We start from the raw sequence: 24079 nt of genomic DNA, 5'->3' as shown, positions 1-24079 counted from the left end.
GATAGAAGCCATGAAGGCCCAGCATAAGAAAGAAATGGAAAAAAATAAATGCCCAACATAGGAAAGAAATGGAATCCATGAAACAGATTCAAACATATCCAGGAGATTAAACACTCCACAGAAAGTGTACGCAACAGAATAAAACAATGAGAAGATAGACTCTCAGATATAGAAGATAAGATTGCAGCTAGTGACCATGAAAAGAGAAGTCTCTTAAAAACAGTAGGGGATCATGAGAAATCGATCCAACAACTCCTAGATGATGCAAAGAAGAATAACATAAGACTGATAGGAATCCATGAAGTAGCAGGAGAAAATACAAATGACTTTAAAAAGCTGTTTGCAGAATTAATGACAGAAAACTTCCCAAACAGAGGGCAAGAATTTGACATTCAGATAACTGAGGCATATAGGACCCCAACTAGCCACAATCAAAAAAAAGTCTACACCTAGACATATAATAATTAAGATCCTAGAAACCCAACAGAAGAACAAAATACTACAAGCAGCAAGAGAAAAGAAACAAATCACATGCAAAGGAAAGCCCATCAGAATCACAGCAGACTTTTCAACACAAACCCTTGGGGCAAGGAGAGCCTGGAATGAGATATTTCAAGTACTAAAAGAGAACAATCTCCAACCTAGACTGATGTATCCTGCAAAAGTCTCTTTCAAAATGGATGGGGAAATAAAACACTTCCACAACAGAGAACACCTGAGAAACTACATGAATACCAAACCAGCACTACAAGCAATTCTAAACAAGATCCTAGAAAAAGACAATGAAGGCAACAACACCATGAGGCCCAACAGAGCAAATCAAACAGGCAAGGCAAGAAATTAAAAGGAGAAGGTGAAAAAGTAAAAAGAGTCAACAAAAGGCCAATAACATGTCAATAATAAGTCAGTACATATCAGTTATAACCACCAAGGTCAATGGGCTCAACTCGCCAATCAAGAGAAACAGACTGGCAAAATGGAATAAGAAGCAAAATCCAACAATATGTTGTAAACAAGAAACACACCTAGTGCAAAAAGAAGCCCATAGACTGAAAGTGAAAGGATGGAAAACAATTCTCCATGTGACAGGAGCCCAGAAAAAAGCAGGTGTTGCAATCTTAATTGCAGACAAAGCAAATTTCAAACCAAAACTGATTCTAGTATTATTGATGTAGGACGGTACTATATCATACCTCTGTGAATGTAAAATATCTTGTACCTGCTTTATGATACATAGTAGTGGCCGTGCTTTATCAGAGCTATATTTAATGATATTACTCTAGAATGTTCTCTTTCCAGATGATGATTAAGATGCTAATAAAAAAAATGGTGCCAGGTACCACAAAAAAAAAAAAAGAGAGAGAGAGACTGGCATATTTAATCAAAAAAGGAAAATAAATGGTTTGGTGGCCTGCCTTGCAAGCACAAGGACTGGAGTTTGATCCCCAGTACCACGAAAAGAAAAGTAAGTATCTCTATAATAAAATACTTTATAAGCAAAGTCAAAAGGCAAATAACAAGCCAAGAAAAAATATTTGCAATTTACATAAGCATGGGCTAATCTCCCTAACAGACAAAAGGTCCACATATTTAAGAAAAACAGCAAAAAGCTGACAGAAAAATGGACAAAAAGATAAACAGCCCACCAGGGGGAGAAAAATGGCCCTTACATGTTAGGAAAAAAAATATCCTCACTCATAAGAAAAAGCAAACTAAGTATCCTGGCACACCAATTTACACCTAGAGGATGACAACATCTAGGAACCTAATGACTGGCGTGGGGCGGGGGGAGGAAAACCAGCATCTCAGGTGGCCCAGTGGCCCAGTGGCCCAGTGGGAGAGAGTATGGTGGTTCAGGCTCACAAAAAAGGAACTTGATTTCAGGCTCATAAAAAGGAACTTGATTACCATCCAGGACTTGAAACTGACCACCTACTCCAAAATTTGAAACAGCACATACACCAGATGGTTCCCTGTGACATTATACTTTGAAAACAACACAAACACCCATGAAAAGAAGAAAGACTACGCTCCACACACAGGATTGAGAACCACCAAAGCAGAGGCAGACTTAGGAACTCATGGTTTCAGTGAGTTGAAACAGAGTAAGTATCAGGATCTATGTTTAGATTTTTAAAGAAAGCACAGAATAGCATATATACCGGGTTACCTTTTGTACGAGAAAGAAAATAGATGAGTGGGTAAGTGGGTGTGTGGGGGTGGGGGTGTGTGTGTGCACATGTCTGCGTGTGCAAGCACAGCTTATTTTGGAAAAGAGAAACATGAGAAAGCAGACACTCATGAAAATGCTTACCACAATGGGGACAGAGTGGAGCTAAAACAGATGCAGACTGAGTATTCGTTGTTAAACAATTTTGACTTTTAAATATGTAAATGCGCGGGCAGTCAAAAATAAATTTTAATTAAAAAGAAAAAGGCAGGCGCATTCCTTAGGAAGTTACTGTGTTGGATCTAAGTCCCAAGACTGTCTCCCTTGAAACCAAACTGAGTCCAACTTCTCATGTTAACAAGTGATAGGCGGGTAACAGCCACGTTAGCCAACAGTCCCTGCTTCAGCTGTAGCAAAGCCTAGGGGTCCTATGGTCCCTCTCACCACCTGGGTCACCTGTTCCCAGCAAGGGGCTGAGGGGCTGTGTGAAGAGCTGATCCTCCCAATCCACTCCAATCCATCAAGCTGCCCAACCCTAAAACAACACTCCTTTTTGCGGGGGTATCAGTGTGCAACTAGGGACCTTGCACTTTCGAGGCAGGCGGGTGGTGGCACAAGCAAGCTGAATCTTCAGCTTCTAAAACAACACTCTTACTCCAAAGGGGATTGGATATGTGCAGAGTCCAACACTCTCCCCTGCCTCCACCTACACACACCAGGCCAGGGCCCTAGAAGCCCCCAGCAATTGTCCCTCAACCAAAGAACCCACCCAGGATGATTCTAACCCATCAGCGATTCTAACACCAGGTTTCCTATTTTGGTATTCCACAGTACTCAAGACTGATACACGGGTTTCATTTGTGTGATTCTATCATTATTTCAACAGTTAAGAATGCCAGGTCTGTACCTCAATCACACTCCTCGAAAAGACACTGACAGGCTGGCTTACGACTGGCCAGGCTTGCACATCCCTCAAGCAGTCTGTAATCACATGGCGGGGATTATTTCTCACTCTGCCTCAAAGGCTCTCCCAGCCAGGAGGTTTCATGAGAGCAGAGTGTGAGAGCATTTGCTGATATGGGTCAGTAAATGCCCTCCACACTGTCAATGCTGCAGATCACACTAACACACACCAAGCAAGCTCTTCGAGCCACCTACCAGGCCTGCTTCGTCTGCACATCCTGGGGAGACACGTATTTGGGTCTGCGGCAAACCTTTCTGACAGTGCCATAGACGAGGTTTTTCTGAACGAAGGCTGAAAAAAATACAGCCAATGAACAAACAAGACGTATCTAGACACACACATGCACACAGCACTGTTTTATAAACCAAAATTAAATGGGCTGGAAAGTTAACCCAAATGTATGAAAGCCATAATCAGTTTTAAAAATAAGGCAGTTTTACACATTTCAAACATTCATAAAGAAAAACAGGTATCCTTAGGAAGCTTGGTTTAATGAATAGAGGAATGATTACCAATTGACATATCAATTATACATGAGTGCTTTTAAATTGTTCCTTCTAATCTTGTTTAAGCCATTATTTTGCTTAACAATTTTTCCCAGCTTGGATATAAAAACAGCTCAGCCCAGCCTGAGACCAAATTATCACGTCTGGAGTTAGGGTTGATACAATAATTTTACAAATTTTTTTAAAAACTGACTATAGCAGTATTTATCAACTTTTTAAAAACCTGTATCACACCTTAAATATGAGAAAAGGAAAAAATAGAAATAAAGTTTTTGTAAATAGGGAAGGAAGTGAAGGGAGGGCAGGGTTATGGGGAAAAAATGAGAACCAAGACCTTTCATGTAAAGGTGTAAGAACCCAATGATGAATGTAACTGTACTGTATACCTAAAGTGTACCAATAAACTCAACAAGGAAAAAAAATCTGTTATCACCTTTAATGAACACAATTCAGGCTGCCTCACCCTCAAGAATCTTGTGCTCATACTGAGGGGGAGGGGCCTGCCCTTTGAGTTGACAAATGAAAAGTACCTAAAAATTAAGTCATATGTCCTGACCCACCATGGAAACCCTGACAGTCCTAATTTCCTCTCAGGAGAAATACATTATTCTCATTTTAAGAACACTTTAATGGTAAAAATTATAAAGTGTAATTTACCTCACTACCCTGGAGCACAATGTGTATGATGACCTGAGTAATGTCCTTTATGCTGCAGCCACCTACATCCCTACATGAGGCTCCCCACCTGCTCCCCACCAGCAGCCTTCCACTTGAGGCTGCTCATCAGCACACTTAGGTGGGTTTTACTGACTTAATTATCATCTGGGATGAATCTTTTTTTTTTTTTTTAGGCAGGGTCTCACTAGCTCAGGCTGGCCTTGAACTAGAAGCAACCCTCCTGCCTCAGCCTCCCAAGTGCTGGGCTTATAGGCTTGCACCAAGCCCCCAGGCTTCAGCCCCTGTCCCTTCCTATCTTCCATGCATGTCTCCTCAGCCCTGTAGGGACAGCATCATCTGGTGACAGGCCTGTCCCCGCTTCTGAGTGGACACACTCTTTCTTTCCTGCATCATCAAAGGCCCCCAAGTTAATATGGAAGAGCTGTGAGCCCAGAGCAGACTCTGCAAGGTGGGCTGGAGGTACCTTTGAAGTCTAATGTGTAGTTGTGCTTTCCAGCCTGGAACTTCAGGATGGCTGCCTGGGTGTCAGCACCTGGGGTGATGAAAGACAGGTAGGCCTTTTCCACATCGCTGCTGCTGATGGTGGTCACAGGGTGCACTGTGCCCTGCAAGGGGAAAGCCAGAACTTCATGAAGATGAGGAGACATGGGCGGTATGCACGCCATGCTCCCGACATAGCCAAACAGACAGTTCCGTCCCAGAGAAGGAACCAGGGAGCACCAGGAGAGGGAGACGCAAAAGCAAAATAACACAACTCTCCTGAAAGCTGTCCTGTAAATGGAAGACAAGCATGGGTCCTACCGAGCAGAGCAACAGGATGGGAACAATGGCAAAGGAGGAGCTGAAGCTCCTCAGAATGCATGAACTGCCACTCTGAGGAGGGCCAGATATCAACAGTAAGTTCTCTGAAGCTGTTTCTTCATCAGCTGAGGAAGTCACCTCTGTGCCACTGCACTCATTCCCACGGTCCTTTCAGCAGACCAGTCCTCCTCTATGTAGTTTTCTTTTCTAGACCCAGGGAAAACCCTTGTTTTCAGTTATCCCTTCCCTCACTCTCCCTATAGCTGCCCACAGAATGGCTAATATCAGGGGGGTGGACTGACTGAATTCTGGCTGGCCACCGTGGTCTGGATGTGGGATGTTCACTAAGGATCCATGCTCTGACTAGGTCAGTCACCATGGACACAGCAGTGGTGGCACAGGATGGCCCAAAAGAAGTATCTTCAAGTAAATCTGACCCAGTTTTTAAGGGAAGACAGGATTCAACTTTGGAAACCTCCATATACAGATGAAAATAAAGTTGGTTCAGCATTAAAGGAATATACTAACAGACTAGGATGTTGTGAGAATGAAATAGAAAATGTAACAGAAGAAATATGTTGCAAAGCTACTGAGTGTGGAACAGGAAAAGGATTCATACTCTGGAGGCTCAGTCCCCAGGGTGGCTGTGTTAAGAGGGTTGGGCCCTTAAAGAGGTGGGGCCTAGGAGATGTGAGGGCACGGGGGCGCTGCCTTCAGAAAGGGTCAGAGCTGGTCTTGCAGAGTTGCATATCTCAAGGGTGGGTGTTAGAAAGCAAGCCCACCCACACACCCGGCCCCTTCACCACACTTGATTCACCAAAGAGAGCCCTCACCAGAGGCCAAACAGATGGGGCTACCTGATTATGGCCTCTTGTGAGTTAAATAAACCTTTTTTCTCTATACAGGGCAGCCCTACCTCCATCTTTTATTTTTCTTCTTCTTCTTTCTTTCTTTTTCCTCTTTTTGGTACCAAGGATAGAACTTGGGACCTTGCGCTTGCAATGCAGGCCACGGAACCACTGAGCTAAATCCCGGCCCCTCCATTATTTTGTTACATCAGCAGAAAAAAGAATGGCATGCAGAACACTCAACACAGTGCCTGGAAAAACACTCAATAATTGTTAGCTATCATCATTACCATATTTAACACACACCAGCAACTAAAAATGCAAGGTAATGGACTGGTAGTGGACTCTGTTGCTGTAAATTTTCTTATCTCCCTTTGCTACCATCCTACTCCTGTGAGATCACAAGTCCCTGGTTTTACAGACACAATCATAATAATACAGTAGGGTGGCATGAGTATACAATTTCTGAAGTGCTCTCCTATTTTATGGTCTTTTAACAATGTCTAAATTTCCCTTTCTCACTCTTCAAAACTAAACCATTAGAGGGGCTGGAGATTTAGCTCAGTGACACAGCACCTTTCTGGCAAGCATGAGGTCCTGAGTTCAATTCCCAGTACCAAAAAAAAATTTTTCTTAACTAAACCATTAGATATGAGTGAGAGAGGAAGGGAAGGTGGCACATAAATTCCTTCTAGACAGCAAGGAAGAAGGAAGGGAAAACCTCCTTTTTGGCCTGAGAAAATGAGCGAGACATTAAAAGGAATAGAAAGAGACAAGCAGTCAGACTTACAGCATGTTTCAGTCCTCAAGGTCAAACTCCCAAGACAGCTTACCACAGGGAGGGGAAGAAGCAGGTGACAGAACAGAAAGCAAAAAGGTTTTTGTTCCCAGCAAGTAGCAAGGAAGGAAAATCTGAGAGTTAAACTGAGGAAGTATCTGGAGACACCACTAAGATGCAGAAGGAATAACAACTCTCCACGTGTCTTGAGGGGGGCCCAGCAGGTGTCTGATTCTGGCATAAAATTCTAGGGTACATCCTGAGCTGGGACAAGAACCTACCTTTTCTAAAAATCAAGAGAAAACTGTCTTTAACTAAATTAGAAAAAAACTAAGGAAGAAATCCAAAACACGGGGTTGTTCAGAAACATGGGGAAAGGAGGACAAGAACAAACAAAAGGTCCCCAGGGCTGTCAAGCTAATGGTACAAAGGAAAATATGCAGCCTGAAGCTACCAAGGCCACACCGGAGTCTTCACACCCCCACACCCCGGAAAAAAAGCACAGCAATATATTAGTGACACTCATAGTAGCTCGTTCCCAGGGATTCTGGAACTGTCTTCAGCTGGTCTACACACAAAGAGGAAGAATAAGAAAAGTAAAAACCTTGAGTATGGAAGAGTCCCCTCTCCCCAACTTACAACAGTTCAGTGTGACAAGCTACTCAGGGAACATATGTTTACATAGGTTGCTCCCAGGGCCTGTGTCATCCCATTTATCAACCAGGGGTTGTCCCTGTCTCCTCCAAGAAGCTAGACAGATCACCAAACAAAAGTGATAATGGCCTTTGCTGTGTGCTCCTGGCCAGCCACTGCTCCTAACATCTTGTCATCAGACAAGCTGGATTCATGGAGCAGGATGAGCCAACAGTCCTCTCCTCCTCCTTCACAGCCCAGCCTCTGCCCTCATGCTGCTGACCAAACCTGGGGAAACTACGTCTCTCTGGACCAGACCCAAAAGCAGTGAGACCCTGGGAGTGAGTGGCACTGCCTGGCCTGCAGACTCAAGGAGCATTTACCTTCTTAATAGGCCAAGCATAGAAAAGTGATCTTGGAACTCAGTCTGTGGATAATCTATCAGAAAACAATTTAGGGTATGTTGTGTGCTCACAATGATATCTTACTAACATTGTTTTGTTTTTTGTGGGGTTTTTTTTGGTCCTGGGGATCAAACTTGGGACCGTGCACGTACAAGGTGGCACCACTGAGCTAAATCCCTGGCCCCTACATTACTTGTTTTTACCAACACAAAAAATGCTATTGGTATATGGATTATTAAAAAAGAAGAGGCCAGTGTCTATGTCCAGAGGACCCAATATGTATCACTCTAGGCACGGAAACACGGCAGTGGCAAACAGGGATAACTTCCTGTCCTCCCGGAGCTCACATCAAAGTGTGGCAGAGAAAAGCACATTACAGTGCAATTAAGAACAAGAAACCAGAGCTTTAATACAGTTTCCCATAATGCAGAGAATACAAGAAGGATCAGGCCCTGTGGCTCAATATTCACTGCTGAGAGAGGCCCCAAATCTTGCACTTCTACAAGGGACTAGGGACTCCCTTTAATCTCATCCATCCGGAATACCTCAGCACTGACAGCAGCGATATGACCAGGACTCCAAACCAACTTCTGATGGAATTCAATTTTCTATTCTTACCCACTTTTGAGAGTTGCAGAAATACACAAGAAAGGAAGGTTGAAAACTTAAACTTTATACCAAACCTATCCAAACATGTCCAGGCACTAGCACTGGAGTTCTCTGTTAACAAGGAAGAAATGAATCTTCCTATCCCATTCAATAAAACAAAGCTGACTTCACTCCAATTTTTTGTCATTAGGTTCTCATGAGACAAGAGAGGCCCAAATGTTCAAAGACACAAACTCATGCAAATAAACTCCAAATCACATCATATGCCAAGATGCCCCCAAGCTAGCGTGGATGTGGGATCTGGGGGTCCCTGCTCCATCAGGGACACTTCTCATGATCCTTGTGCTAGTGTCTGGAAAGGCTGCTTCCTTGTGAACCACACATTCACCCTGTTCCCCTCACACTTACTTGTTTCCCAAATTCCTGCCAAGAACCAAACTCGTCGTTCCAGTACCAAACCCAGACAGTTGTGAGGATGAAGTGGGGTGGTCTGGTGACCGAGGAGGCTGTGGAGAGGCGGCGAGCCTGGGCAGTGCCAAACTTCATGGAGTTAAAGTTCAGAACATCAGCTAGACCACAACCAGGTCCAGCACACACAATCCTGTACAAGAAAACACAAGGCAGACTGAAAACTGCAGCAGCCAGACCCTCAGAAGCACCCCTGAGCTTCTACCCAAGGGAATACATGGATGGTAGATGCAAATATTAAACGTGTCACATTCCTTCTTTAGAAATGCTTCCAGAAGTAGAGAAAATTGCTTTTTAAGATCAGCTCAATTGTGCAAAAAAAATAATAAAATCAGATTAAGAAAGACAAGTTTTCACAAAAACTGTTCACATTACAAAACAAAAAATGCTGGTTAAAATATTCCTTTTTCAAAATGCATTGTGGAAGTGCAGCTCCATGGCAGAATGCTTGCCTAGCATCTGTGAGACCTGACTTCAATCCCCAGTACCACGAAGGAAAAAAATAAAGTTAAGTGTCCTGCCAAGCTGACAAGAGAAATCCTTACAAGCCAAAACAACTATAGTTAACACATCCTGAGTACCTACTATGTGAGCCACCCCCTCAGTAAGTTTGAATCTTCATAACCCTCAGAAATGAGTCTAAGGTCTTCACATTACAGATGGGAAACCAGAGGCCTTGGCAGATTAAGGTCCAAAGACCAAAGGGAGCCAGAAAGCCAAGGGGGTGAGTACGTGCCAAGGTCAGTGGCCACCCTTGGGCAGTATTAACAAGTAGCCACAAAAAGCCCTGTTTTAGGAGCCAAGAAACAGGAAACAAAGGCAACATCTGAGGAAGGTAGGAGGCTAAATCTCAAGAAGGAAACTTCTGGCCAGGCACAGTAGTGCATGCCTATAATCTCAGCACTCAAGATGCTGAGGCAGGAGGATCACCATGACTTTAAGGCCAACCTGGACTACATAATGAGACCTTGTGTCAAAAAACAGAGACAGAGACAGAAGAAACAGAGACAGAGAGAGAGAGAGAGACTTCTGCAAAAACTCCCTGGAATTCATGAACTAGCCATACACAGGCTTTAGGTAAATTCTTCTTGTGTTTCTTCTTTTTTTTCCCCTTTGTTTTTTTGAGACAGGGTCACACCATGTAGTTGAGAATGATCTGGAACTCACTATGTAGCCCAGGCTGGTCTCAAACTCACAGCAACCCTCCTGCCTCAGCCTCCCGAGTGCTGGGATTATAGGTGTGTGCCACCACGCCCAGCTCCTTTTGGTTTTTGAAGCAGGGTCTCCCTTTGTAGTTCAGGCTGGCCTCATATTTGAAGCGGTCCTCCTTCCTCAGCCTCCTGAGTTCTGGGATTACAGACACACACCAGCACACCTTGCAGATTCTCATTTGTGTTTGAGAATTAGCTTTAAAGGAAGCAGTTCCCAAATGCAAATCTTTTCTAGAGGAACTCACCTTCAAGCCTCAAGAGAATTTACACAAAGTTTCATTGAACACAAGCTGAAAATCAAAACACATGGAAGGAAGACCCCCATGAGAAAATTTAGTTGACAAAAATAGAATCAGACCATGAAAGGCTACACAGTAGGGTTCTCATATGTAAATATGTATAAAGTGTCTCTAAAGAGCAAAATTCCAAGAAGAACTAAGACAATTTGAAGGGGAAAAAAAAAGATGAGACTTTGCCTTGAGATACCAAAACTTCCCACAAAGCTCTACCCAGCAAGACGCATGGCACTACACAGATGACCAGACTATGCTTGGTAGCCAGAATAGACACGTGTGTATTTGCCAACCTGGTGCCCACAACAATGAGCACTGAGGACAAGAAGAGAAAGATGCCTCTTTCAAAGAGCAGCACCTGGCTCCCAGTTTGAAGCTAGGCTCTGAGATGTGTAATATTTTACCATTTCTGACTCCCTACTGATGAGTTTAAAACTAACTTTCAGAAATGGATAGTGATGATGTAGAGAGAATGGGAAAAGGGATGCTACCAGAGACCTCTGGATTGGTCCTGGTCTCCTGTGAGCAAGTATAGTGCCCACAAGATAGGAAAGTGGCAAATAAACACAGAGACAGAGACCTGAAAGAAACTGAGTCTTGGGTTGATCTAAGCTGGCCTGGGCAGCAAAAACAAAGGACCCCGAGGACATCCAGTGTTTATTCATTACAAGTGTGGGAAGGGGGGAAAGTGGGCAGGCCTTGGAACACCTGCTGATAACAAGTGTCAATGCAGAATGAGGGCACAGAGTATCTGTGCTGCAGAGAACAAAGGGTTAATTCAGAGGGAAGAATTTAGTTGGAGTCAGCTGACCTTGACTGGGACTGAACTCAGCCAAGCTCTGCTATTTCCACTGTAACACAGCTGAATTATGGAGGGGCAAGAAGCCTGTGCCACTATAGCCTGCAAACACTGGCCAGTGATGTATACTATAATGATGGCTGCTCGACAGAGAGGATTGTACTTAATGCCCACTGGGCTGTCAACAAAAATGGCTAGGATGGTAAATCTCATGATATGCACATTTTACCACAATAGAAGAAATTAAATAAATTTTTAAAAGGCAGTCTTTAGCAAAACTGGGAATTCACCTGCATAAAAACAAAATTGGGGGGCCAGGGATTTAGCTCAGTGGTGCCACTGCCTGCCTCATAAGTACAAGGTCCCGAGTTCAATCCCCGGTACCAAAAAAAAAAAAAAAAAAAAAAAAAAAAAAAAAAAAAAAAGAACAAAACTGGAACTGGGCTCAAACTTCATCACGTGCAGGGAGAAAATAAATATACTTAAAATATCAAGACTCTTAGAAGAAAATGCAAAAGAATGTATGGCCTCAGAGTAAGGGAGATATAAAAAGTACAAAACCATTAAAAATATGAATAAATACCTCTCTTTACTCTAAGACACTGTAGGCTAACTGGCAGTTTAATGTTGGCTCACATTTAATATCCAGAAATGTAGAGAACTTCTCAAAATAAAGAAGACAAAAACAGCTGCCCCCACTCCTCAATAATGGGCAAACAGGACATTCCACAGAAGTGAAAATGACCAATGGACACATGGAGAGTATCCAAGAAAAAAAGAGCAAGCAGTTTACATTCCCAACCAGGAACTATTAGTGTGAGACAGCACCAGTGTGAGAGACACACAGTACTAGACACTGCCAGTGAGGGGGAAAGGGGCACCATCACCCTGCAGAACAGCCTGGCCTCACCTGACAGAGCTGAGGATGGGCACAGCCTACCTGCCAGCTGCTCCCCCCGGATGTCCACCCCTAGAGACCCCTGTGTGTGCACAGGAGGCCAACATGACAGGGTGAGTCTCATAGCAGAGGGCTAGCATAAGCGTATATACCATGCGCTTCTGCTTACAAGACTAATCTGCAGGAGGAAAGTCAGAACTGGAGAGTCCCAGGGGCTGGGTGACTGGGAGGGGACATGAGGAGCATGTCCAGGGCGACAAAATGCCTTATATCTCTATTAAAAAGTGGGCTACATGACTGTATGCATTTGTCAAAAAAAAGCTGTACACTTCATATGTGTGCACACTAGTGTGTGTAAATTTCACCTCAGAAACAGACTCTGGGTGTTATGTGAGCCATTTAATCCTTCTAAAGGGAATAAACTTGTTTCATGTACTTAACCAATAGCAATTTGCAAATAATTCACTTCAAGTTCAAAATTACTTTATATATTTAAGTGGAAACATATTACAGCAAGTTTAACCCAAAATATGGTAAGTATCTGAAAATAAGGTTACCCGCTACTTCTTTATTCACTCTGAACTAAGTGAAAATAATGAGACACACTTGGAAAAATAAAAGTAAAAGGTTAAACAATAGGTCAGCTGTATGATTTTACAGAAAAGGCTAGAAGTTCAGAAAGTATCACCTCTTGCTTTTCTGCCATAAATGAATAAATAAAATATGATTGACCCAAGTAGCATATAAGTAAGAACTCACTTGGTCTTAGTACCATCTCTCAGCTCCTCTTTGAAAGCAGGTCAACAGAACCACCAAACTGCCAATATGAACACAAACTTCTGATTTTCAATCCAGATCATCCATTTCCAGACTAGGCTGCACACAGGTGCATGTCCAAGTATGCATGCATGTGTGTGCACGTGTGTAAAAAGGCCACCAAAAATAATCTATGCTGTTTGAACTTCCTACACTATACACAAAAGCCCAGACACAAGGACATTTCCTACCTGTCTCTTCCTGGATTGCTGTAGGCCTCCTCAATAAGCTCCATTTTGTCCAAATCCTTCCATTTGCTTCCATCCAGGAACTGCCATCGATAAGGCAAATGGAAATGAACTCTGTGGCATTTATCTAAAACAGAATATAAAGTAGTAAGACAGCTGGCAGACACAGCTGGCATAGCCTGCAGTGGTCAGTGAGCGTGGTGCAGCCACTGACCTCAGGATAATCTGAGGTTATAAGAAGTCTGTTTTCTTAGTGCAGTCACACCTGAGCATTTAGATCCTGCTATACTGGGTATCTGATTACATACACCTTGCTTTCTTTTTTTTGGTACCAGGATTGAACTCGGGTCCTTGCACTTGCCAGGCAGGCGGCAGAACCACTGAGCTAAATACCCAGCATATACACCTTGCTTTTTATCTCCCTTATTCATAGGACCTTGTGCTGATTTTTAACAATATGTATGTGTATGTGTTATACCATCTATGAATGTCATTTGACTGTAAAGAAACTCACAGAAGGTCAATGGTCTCCACCCCGGCAGAGGGCAGTCAATGTCATGGGGATGGGCCCAGTCACACTACAGGTGGTACCCAATTTGTCACTGCCAAAAACCCAAGCCAAGCTAGCCATGGAACCCAAGGGATCTCAGTAACTGCTCAGATCTCTGGTGGCCAACAGACTCGCCCTTCCTCCACCCCCACAGGTCTTCACGTACACTGCCCTGTCCATCCTCATCCGCAGCCTCCCCTCCACCTTCCCAGGATCCTCCCCAGAAGCCACATCCTATCAGCCCTGTAACTTCTTACTTATGAAGCCACCTCACCTTTGCACCTGTGGGCCCTGACACCTGAACACAGACCACAGACCTCTGTCTTACAATGGCTTCCATGAGCTCTGCTACATCCTTACCCAGGACAGCTGAGAGGATGGGAAAGGAGAGAGGAGAGCCAGAAAGTGCACTGCATCACACACGGAGCCACCACTGAGACACAATGCGAGGCAGAAGGCACCTGCCCAGCAAGGTGCAGGAAAGCTTCTTGGGAGAAAGAGAAGAAAGATTAGAGCTACTCTGAATACATACATACACACACACACACACACACACACACACAGAGCTGCTATTTCCTATGGAGAAGAATTGGTCAGTGGGGGACAACATTATGAGGAAAAACTTCTGCATGTTTTGAATTCTGGACCACAAGAAAATATTTCATATTCCAGTCGGGTGTGGTAGTCCATGACTGTAATTCTAGGATTCAAGAGGCTGACACAGAGGGATTGTATGAGTTCGAGGCCAGCCTGGACTACATAGCAAAGCCCTGTCTGGAAAAACAAACAGAAAGAATATATTACATAGTCCAAAAAATTAAACATCTAGTCACTTAAGTGAAAAAGGTGTGAGTATGCTAGTACACCTGTGGTAGAACTAATGTGAACAGACATACATGGTGGCACAGAATACACAAATACACATACATGCACATGCATGTTTAACACAGTTCTACACAAAATACCCAGGGACTAAGTAATAATCACTGATGTTGTTGGAGGGGGTCTGGGTGCTAGGGAAAAGAAGTGTGAGGAAGACTTGTTTCTTAACTGTCCTTTGCACATTTTCAATCCATGTTCCAAAATAATATTAATGAAGTTTGGATAATTTGATACTGTCAATATCAGTAATTTTCTAAAATCACGTTCACTCTTTTTTTTTAAGGTACTGGAGATTGAACCAAGGGTACTCTACCACTGAGCAACATCCGTAGGGGCAGGGTCTATAGACAACAGAATAGGGAACCCCTTAGGTCTTCTAGCTAAGCCTGACCAGAAAGAGTTAAAAACAAACTTTACTAGAGATTCCCCTGAGAAATAAGTCAAGGACAAGGGGTAGAGAAAGAAAAAAAAAACACAGATAAAGAAAGGCACCAAATGGCCTTGGGGCTTGCACCCAGAGACCAGAGAAAGAGCTAACAGGCAGAACAGAGAAAAAGCCAGGTGTACAAATGATAAGCTTTCCCCACCTCCAAGCGAATATAGGGGAAGCAAAGTGGGGGGCTGACTTGAGGGCAGTGGGTACTCATACCTTGCTGTAACACACACATATATACACGTGTAGTCACTGGAGAGTCATTCTGTTATTCACTCTAGGGTCATCATAGGGTACAACAGATATCCACACGCCCACTTACTAACTCTAAGTTAACCAAGAATCAGGCACCCCCTGATGCCAGCTAGCCACCCACCCCAAAGATAAGGCCTTAAAGTAGGTCAAGAACAAGTAAACAGACAGAAAGGAGCTGCACGTAGACCACTGGAAGAAATGATAGGCAGAGATGTCCAGAGCCAATCCAGTTAAGGCAAGTTCTAACCCTCCCATAAAAGCAACCAGAAACAATGACCCAAGGATCCTCTATTTTTCTGGAACCCCCTACACTGATTATTTTCTTATCAGTGTAGCTATCTGTCTTCCCCTTTCCTCCCCCTTTTCCTCTTTACAAATCAAGTGTCTGTATTTCATTGAATTTTGTCCAATTTTTTACTGGGACTGAGTTCACAATCCCAGTTGGCTGCTCGGACACCAAAGCAGTAGTGCTCATCGCTCAGATGCAACAACTTTGGTTTCCTGACCAGGATCAGATGTAACACATCCCCAGCCCTTTTTTATTTTTTATTTTGAGACAAGTGTCTCATTAAATTGTGCAGGTGGGGGCTCAAATTTGCACTCCTCCTGCCTCAGCCTCCCTCAGTGCTGGGATTACAGGTGTCAGCACCACACCCAGCTTATATGCATTCTTCTAGGTATACCTCATTTTGGCTCTTTCCCAGACTCTGTAAAAGGGGACCACAGCAGGAAAGGGGAAGAAAAATGAGGATATTGCTAAAGTTTGTCAAAGACCAGGCCTAGAGCTGGGAAGATGGGGCAGAAAAGAGCAGTAGGCCAAGAGGGCTAAGAGACCAAGCTTGGGCTACCCAGCAAGGAAATCTCTTAAGTTCAGCAAGCCAGGACACAGCTACACTGGAGACTTCCGATCTGCATGCACAGCAAAGGCCAGGGGCCCTCTCTAGAACTTTAGACAAGGAGTATGTACAGAGGCTAATGAAGAGCCAGGACAGGTTAAGCCACAGCTGTGGTCCAGAGGTCATGACCAAGGAAGAGCTCGTGTTCCCTCCCTGAAGTTCACTAAGATATTATCTGGGGTAAGAGCAGAGAGGCCTCCCCAGAGCATCACAGCCCTGAGATGCTACATCTACAAACCCTGGCACAGGTGAATCCTGGGGGACCTGCAGAAAAACTCTGCCAGAAAGCATCCCTTAGGTTAGGGGCATCCACCCAGCAGAATGGCACTTCCCTGGGAAGGCCCAGGGAAGCAGCGGGCCCAGAACTGAGCGTGAAGGCCATGCCACTCACAACAGGAAGGTGCTAGGGGTGTACAAAGCCCCTTTCCTCTGTCCTCTTCTTCCCTGATCCTCTGTCCCCTTTCTCTCCTTCCTTCTGCTGCTTTATGTTCCCCACCTTACTGGGGAACTCCAGAGTCTAAACCTTGTAAAAGATGAGTCACAGACATCAAACCTGTTTGACAGGCAAAGCACCCAAAGCCACCCGCCCTCCTTCCCTACCTTGTTTGAAATGACAAGCCAGAAAAAAAAAAAAAAAAAAACAAGCCGAAAAGTACTGGAAAACAGCAAAAACTGCCATCAAAAGTTCAGAATTACTTCAGAATTCCTAAATGATAGAGCAGACAGAATCAAATTGAAGGGCCGGGATTTAGCTCAGTGGTTCAGCCACCTGCTTTGCAAGTGCAAGCTCCCAAGTTCAGTCCCCAGTACCAAAAAAATCAAAAACAAAAAACAATCAAATTGATAAAAACACATGCAAAATGCCACATTCGGAGGAAGGAGAGGGGCTTCACAGGCTTAGGGTCAGGTGACACAAACCTGTCACAGTAAGAACAGGATTCCCTGCCTGAGCAGTACAGTGTAGAGATGTTGTTTACTTCTTGGGGATTCACTCTTTGTTTCCCAGCTGAATATGCAAGTGTGGAGACAAAGACTACTCAGAAACAAAAGCAAATGACACAGCCACCAACCTCCACCCCAGTCGCTGGTTATGTACCAGCAGCTGCCCCACCGAGCATGACACATCACCTCTGCCCTATCATCACTGGGACAGGGGCCTGGCACCAAAAGCTGGTTGGAATCAACTAGCAGACAGACATACAAGGATTCTCAAGTACAATGCAACAGAGACAGACAGTGGAGAATCACCCAACACAACAAGGATAATACAAGGGGGGAGCCAGCTCACACAGCAGCAGCACCACCAAGGACAGCAGGGTCAGAGCCAGCAGACAAGCGTTAGGGTGCACCTAACTTTTTTTTTTTTTTTTTTTTTTTTTTTTGAGACTGGGCAAGCACAAGGCCCTGGGTTCAATTCCTGGTACCAAAAAAAGTTAAAAAAGACTTGAACAGACATTTTATAGGAGATAAAGAAATGTCCAATAAGCTTATGAAAATAAATGTTTTAAACATCATTAATCTTCAAAGAAAGGCAAATTACAGCTACAATACTAGAATGGCTAAAATTTAAAGGACTGTCAGTCCAAGTGCTGACAAGGATGAAGAGCAACTGGAACACTCATACATTGCTGGAGGGAATGTAGAATAGTGTACAGATTTTAAATGACAGATTGATAGTTTCTCATAAAGTTAAGCATACATCATGTGATCTAGAAATTGCACTTCCTAGGTCTTTACCCAACAGAACTGAAAATACATCTACATGAGAACTTGCACATGGATATTACAGAAGTTTTACAAAAGCCCAGAACTGGATACAATCCAAATGCTCATCAATGGATGAACAGATAAACTGCAACCAATTCATGGAATAGATCACTACTCAGCAATAGAAATGAATCAACTATAAATATGCCAGGATGACTGAATCCCAAGAGCATGCTGAAAGCCAGGCACAATGGCATACACCTACAATCCTGGCACTCTGGGAGGCTGAGGTGGAAAGATTCCAAATTCAAGCCCAGCCTAGACAACACAGCAAAACCCTGTCTCAAAATAAAAATAAAAAATAAAATAGAGGTGGGGATGTAGCTCAGTGCAGATATGACCTCATCAATAAGTTAATCTACCAATGATTATAACGCCCTATGAAACAAACACCTTCCAAAAGCTCCCACCCTCTGAATAGGAGTCTTTGGGTAATATTTTAGCCTAAAACCGTAACAAAGGCCAGGCGTGGTTGTGTATATGCCTATAGTCTCAGAACTTGGAAGGCTGAGGCAGGAAGATTTCTGAAAGTTCAAGGCCAACCTGAATGACACAGGGAGACTGTCTCAAAAAAAAAAAAGAAAAAGAAAAAAGATAACACATACTATATGATTTCATTTACACGTAATTCTAGAAAAGACAACCTATAGTGATAAAAAGATCAAGAATTTCCAGAGCCAGTGAATTAAGTGTGAATTATAAAGACATAGTTTACAGTGAGGGACTATTTATCTTGATTCACTGTACCTGGACATATACACTTATCAAAATTCTCTACTATGCATTTTAGATGGGTGCATTTTATTGTGTAAATTATATCTCAATAATGTTGATTTTAAAATAGAAATACACATGTTTCGCTGGCACACATTCTTTGACCTAGCATTCCATTTCCAGACATCTATGGAAAGTGTCACACAGGGTACTTGCATGCTCAATGAGACCATCACTGAGCGAAAACCAGACAGCTGTTTTAAAGTGAAGTGAATTTACAAGTGGGAAATATCTCCACAACACAATGTTAAGTAAAAAGTGCAAACTGATATGTTATCACATTTGTTAAATATCGGTAGAACAAGTATTACAACCACACAGTACATGTTTACCTTTGGGGAAGGCCTGAGGAGGATGTCCTGCCTTATTTTGTATTATTTGACTCTTTCAAAAAATGTAAACAGTCATGCATGAACTGCTTGGGCAACTTTTAAAGACTGAAAATGAAACAAGAAGTTGTGGTGGTTGTTTCATAAAAGTCACCAAAGTTGAGAAAGAATCTTCAAAGGCCAAGTTAACGAATAAGAAAAACCAAAGATTTAGTGAAAATACAGATGCACAGAGTTGCCACCTCTGGTAAAGAGGAACTGTAAGCATCACTGGGTCAATATAGAAGGAACCCCCAGCTTCGCCAATCCTGGAAGGGCTAGCCTGAGTGTCTCCTCCCCACGGGGTCACTCCCAGTTTCTAGGCTCCCCTAGGGCTACTGTCACTCTTTAGAAGTGATACTTAGGGTGGGTCCAACTAGACTGAGTATCCCAGTCTCACACAGGTCTGTGACTCTATACCAAGATGATCAAGGGGCAACATGACAATCATTTGTACAAATCCAAATAAAAGTGTTCCCCCAAATTCATCTACAGTTTCATTTTTAGAAATTCAGAGAATTCTGCCATCCTCAATTTCCCAATAAAACAGCCTCAGAACTGCTTTGGTCAAAGTGCCAGCATTCCCCCAGGGTTGCCTTGCAGCAGAGTTCTAGGAATGAAAAACAGATGCCTCTCCTAGGAAGGGGGAGACAGGCCCTTCCCCACTTACCTTGAAAGCTGCAACTTTTCCGGATATGGTACAAGCAGATCTGGTCAATCTCCTCCTGGCTGGGAGTGTTTGGGGACACAGAGCCCAAACTGTCTCTTCTTTCTACAAAGAAACACCACAAAAACAGAAGCTTCTGATATGGGGTTGCAGTAGCTCAAAGTGTAAGGAGAATTCATTCATTGAGTTGCATAAAAGTGGCCAGGCAAGCTGACAGAACCATTCCGTGAAGGATGAAAGCACCCTAGACACAGGCAGGCACTCTCTTCTAGAGAGAGGCCTGAAAGCCATGGTCACACAACTGCCTACTAAACCCAGGATGCCATGAAGGGGGTCTTTTCTCAACTCTGGCTATTTACCCAAGTCAACAGGAAAAAGCAAATGGAAGGCTATTCTCTATAAATCAGATCTGAGTCTGTATAACAAACACAGTATCTATTAATGAACTCTTAGAATGGGTAGGAAAAGCCAAGAAAGCCATGGGAAGCTTACATCTCCAAGTGAAACCTCCTTAATTAACTTAAAGTTGCCTCTAAGGTCTTAAAAAGGACATGTAAGTGCCTTCAAAGTTTACCTTTCCTGTATCACTCTAATGAATTTTTACCTACTGCATTTACTGCCACCCATGGACCCCTAAATAAGCATACAAGACTCAGCCCCAACCTCTCCCTATTTACAGTACCATAAGTCACTGTTTTATCCATCTTTCATTTTCCTTTGATAAGCTCCTCAGATGTTCCGCAGGTATGGCTTCAAAGCCCAAAACCAACGTGAGAGACCCTGAATGTGTCACCTCCCTCTCCCCAAGATAATACTGCTCCTGGGACCTAACCCCGCTCAGCAGTGGGTTCTCCTCTTCCTTCCTAACAAGATCCTGATCCAACTGACACTTTTAAACATCTACTTAAGGAAAAATCTGTCTACTTCTGGGCTTCAAGTAGTTGAAAAAGACTAAGAAAAAATTAACTAAAGAAAATGTACAAAAATAATGCCGGGCATGGTGGCGCAGGCCTGTAATCCCAGCACTCGGGAGGCTGAGGCAGGAGGATCACTTTGAGTTTGAGACCAGCCTGGGCTACACAGTGAGTTCCAGGTCAGTGTCAACTACATAGTGAAACCCTGTCTCAAAAAACCAAAAAAACCAAAAAATAAAATAAAAAAAGAAAATGTACAAAAATAAATAAATTAAACAAAAATCAGTTAAGATTAGAATGACAAGTAATCCTAGCCATTTCAGAAAGTGGACTATTAACATTGTAGCTATCTATACAACTAACCAGTGGGCCTAATTCTAAAAGAAGAAGGGACAGACGTGTCTCATACTCTAACACACCCATTCAACAAATATCTAGTGGTTACCATGGGGTAGGCACTGTCAAGGAACTAAAGAGCAGAAAACCAGGAAAATAAATTTACAGTGAGAAAAATAATACCACTTATTCACCTCAGAAAGATGGCCAAGTCAAGATATGCCTCTCTCACTTGTTTTGTAAAATCAAAACAGACTACAATGCAAAGAAGGCCTGAGGGCTGACTCTGGGATTCCTTGATGAAAGGCAAGCTCCCTGGGAGGTGAAGCAGGGAACAACTACACAGGTAGGGAGGTGAGGCCCCCACTTCAGGACAGATGAGGGTCCTCTAGAATCCAGTCCCCATCAACACAAACACAAACTCACCCAGCCCGGACCATCTTATTTAATCGCGTCTGTAAGTTAAACTTATAGTCACCCTTCCCCCAGCTAGGAAAGAATTATCAACTCTATTTTACTAAAGGAAGCTCAAACTCACTCCAAATCTCATTCCATTTAATGGCCACACAGAATAATCTACTCACAACCACAACCACCACCAGCACCACCCTAGTCTGCCTGCAGCACTTCCCACCGGCCTTACCAGAGATCCCCTGAGGGTCTGCAGGAGAAGGGGGCACTTTGGTGGGGGTAGAGCTCTTATTCTTGATGTCGTGTGCATTTCTATAGATGGAAGGCAGCCTGCTTATCAGCTCTGAGCTCATGCCCAACTTCCCCAACTTCTCCAGATTCTCAGAGTTGGAGAAATCATGGCATCTCTTACAGCCGGTACCAAACTTACACTCCCCCTGTAAGTAGTACTGGCAGATGTGGAGTTTGATGCACTGCTTCTGAAAGGAACAACCACCAAACGGCCCATCTCCTTTGTTGTAATGTAAGCAGACCTGTTGACAGAAAAGTGAAAAGACATTACCCTGGGAAGGCTCCTACAACACACCTCCCACCAAGCATGTCACTGATGAGAAGAGGCCTCACAGCCAATGTATGACTCCATCATCCACATGGGCAGAAAGGAAGCCACCCCTCACTCAAGATGACAGCTTCTCCACAGACCAACTGAGCCCCACAATCCCCAACACCATGGTTCCAATCACTGTCATGCAAGGTGGGCCCTGCAGTGCATCTCATCTCCTCCCCTTAGCTCTTGCTGCAGTAGCTGCTGACCAAACAGCCTCCCCCAATCTCATGGGAGCCCTTCAAGGAAGGTACCAGCCCAACTGATGGCGACAGGAGAGGTGCAGAATTGGCTCAAGATCACAGGCCTAGAAATCAGCAGTCAGAGATTCACTCCAAGAGTCCCTTTTATAATTCTTAGTCAAGCTGGGGTCCCTGGCTTCCCTTCAGCCATATTTCCCCATCTTCCAATCTTGCAGCCAGTTCCCTATTATACGCAGAGAAACACCACCCTTCGCCACACTTACTTCTGGCAAAAGCATGGGGTCATTCTGAAACAAGAGCTGGCACAGCTCACTATAGGTGAGGTGGTCAACACCATGAGTTCTCAGCACACTCAGGTTGTGATCAGTCGTCAAGCTGTGACTGTTCCTACAATTCTTCCTGAAAGAAGCAGAGATGATGTTATATATCAGGGAATCCAATCTCCTGCTCCGTGCTATGATGCAAGGTTAAAAGAAAAAGTAAAGACAGAATTAAAGAGACAGAGAAAGGGGGAGCCAGGATGACCAATGCTCATGCAAGCAAGGCTGAACAAACAAAGGCCCTGAACACCCACAGCTGTCAATATTTACTGGTGACATCATAGATTGAGCTAAGAGGGCTATGTGAGAGGATGTGTAACTGCTATGGACACATGACACAGGCAAGGCCTGTAAAGCAAGAGACAAAGCATTTCTGAGTTAGAAACAGAACAAAAAAAATACAGGTTGTGATTAATAACTAACCTAGTCTTTTTTTTGGCGGGGGGGTTTGAGACAGGGTCTCACTATGTAGTTGAGACTGACCTGGAACTCACTATGTAGCCCAGGCTGGTCTCAAACTCATAGCGATCTTCCTGCCTCAGCTTTCCCAGTGCTGGGATTACAGGTGTGAGCCACCACACCCGACCATAATCTGGTCTTTTTAGTAAAAGTTTTAACTCTGGGAACAAAATTTGGGTAAGTTTCACTCTGACTTCCATATGTAGGCTTCCGCTGGACTTGCTTCTCAATACAAACCAACTGTGGGGTTAACTCTTTACAGCCCACACTGCTCACCACCTGCTTTGGGCATAATCAATTTTGGGGCCCCCCCACAGTTCTACAGTCCAAAGTGGTCTCCCAAAATTCCTACATCAGAGTCTTAACTCCCTTAACCTCAGGATGAGGCTGCATTTGGAGATAGGGCTTGAAAGAGGAAATTAAGGTAGAATGAGGTCATCAGGGTCAGCCCTAATTCAATATGACTGGTGTCCTTAGAAAAAGAAGAGATCAGGAGACAGACATAGAGGAAAGATCATATGAGGACACAGGAAGGAGGTGACTTCTGCAAGCCAAGGAGAACAGGCTCAGAAAAAAGCAACCTGCCAACACCTCAGAATTCCAGCCTCTGGAACTGTGAGAAAATAAATGACTGATATTTAAGTCCCCTGATCAGTGACACTTTGTCACGGCAGCCCTAGCAACCTTGCACAGCTGGTGAGATCATTCTTGGTGACAGTCTTTTAGGGATACTTCCTGACAGTGTTCACAAGTATGAGGAAGCCAGCATGTCTATGCAACAAAAGCATGATGCTTACTTACCAAAGACACAGAACCATGTAATGTCTAGAGCCCAGGATAACACTTCTCTAGGGACATCTGGACACACCTACTCTCCCCTATGTCAGTCACTGAAAGGAATGGTCAAGGAAGTCCCTCTGTGAACTGGGGAAAAGAGAAGCGAAGAATGAGAAAGAAAAACTCCATCACCTAGACCAGTAAACATCAGATGAACAGATTCCCAAAACAGGTCAAACCTCCCCCAAACTTTGGGAAAGCAAAAGAATGGGGCCATCATCTTCATTCTACCAAACAGGTTCATTAAAGAACTCATGGGGCGGGGGGTGATTTAGCTCAGTGGTGCTGCCCTGCCTGGTACCAAGTTCAATCCCTGGTACCAAAAAAAAAAAAAAAAAA

The 24079-nt window shown here is 43.7% G+C and overlaps 1 protein-coding gene across 1 annotated transcript in view; it reads right to left on the bottom strand.

Annotated features, from left to right (window-relative positions):
* The window catches only part of Parp12 (poly(ADP-ribose) polymerase family member 12), a gene marked incomplete at its 5' end in the record, with an annotated part of 34276 nt that overhangs the window by 8362 nt on the left and 1835 nt on the right, over positions 1–24079 (bottom strand). The window contains 7 exons of the mRNA XM_010631716.1: positions 3329–3425; positions 4782–4923; positions 8800–8992; positions 13068–13191; positions 19660–19761; positions 21550–21850; positions 22388–22523. Of these exons, the coding sequence (XP_010630018.1) occupies positions 3329–3425; positions 4782–4923; positions 8800–8992; positions 13068–13191; positions 19660–19761; positions 21550–21850; positions 22388–22523 (1095 nt within the window). The remainder of the gene's footprint in view (positions 1–3328; positions 3426–4781; positions 4924–8799; positions 8993–13067; positions 13192–19659; positions 19762–21549; positions 21851–22387; positions 22524–24079) is intronic.

The sequence above is a fragment of the Fukomys damarensis genome, unplaced genomic scaffold (genome assembly GCF_012274545.1).
Source record: "Fukomys damarensis isolate Sample0158 unplaced genomic scaffold, DMR_v1.0_HiC HiC_scaffold_16, whole genome shotgun sequence".
Taxonomy (NCBI): Eukaryota; Metazoa; Chordata; class Mammalia; order Rodentia; family Bathyergidae; genus Fukomys; species Fukomys damarensis.
This window is presented reverse-complemented; position numbering and strand designations above follow the sequence as displayed.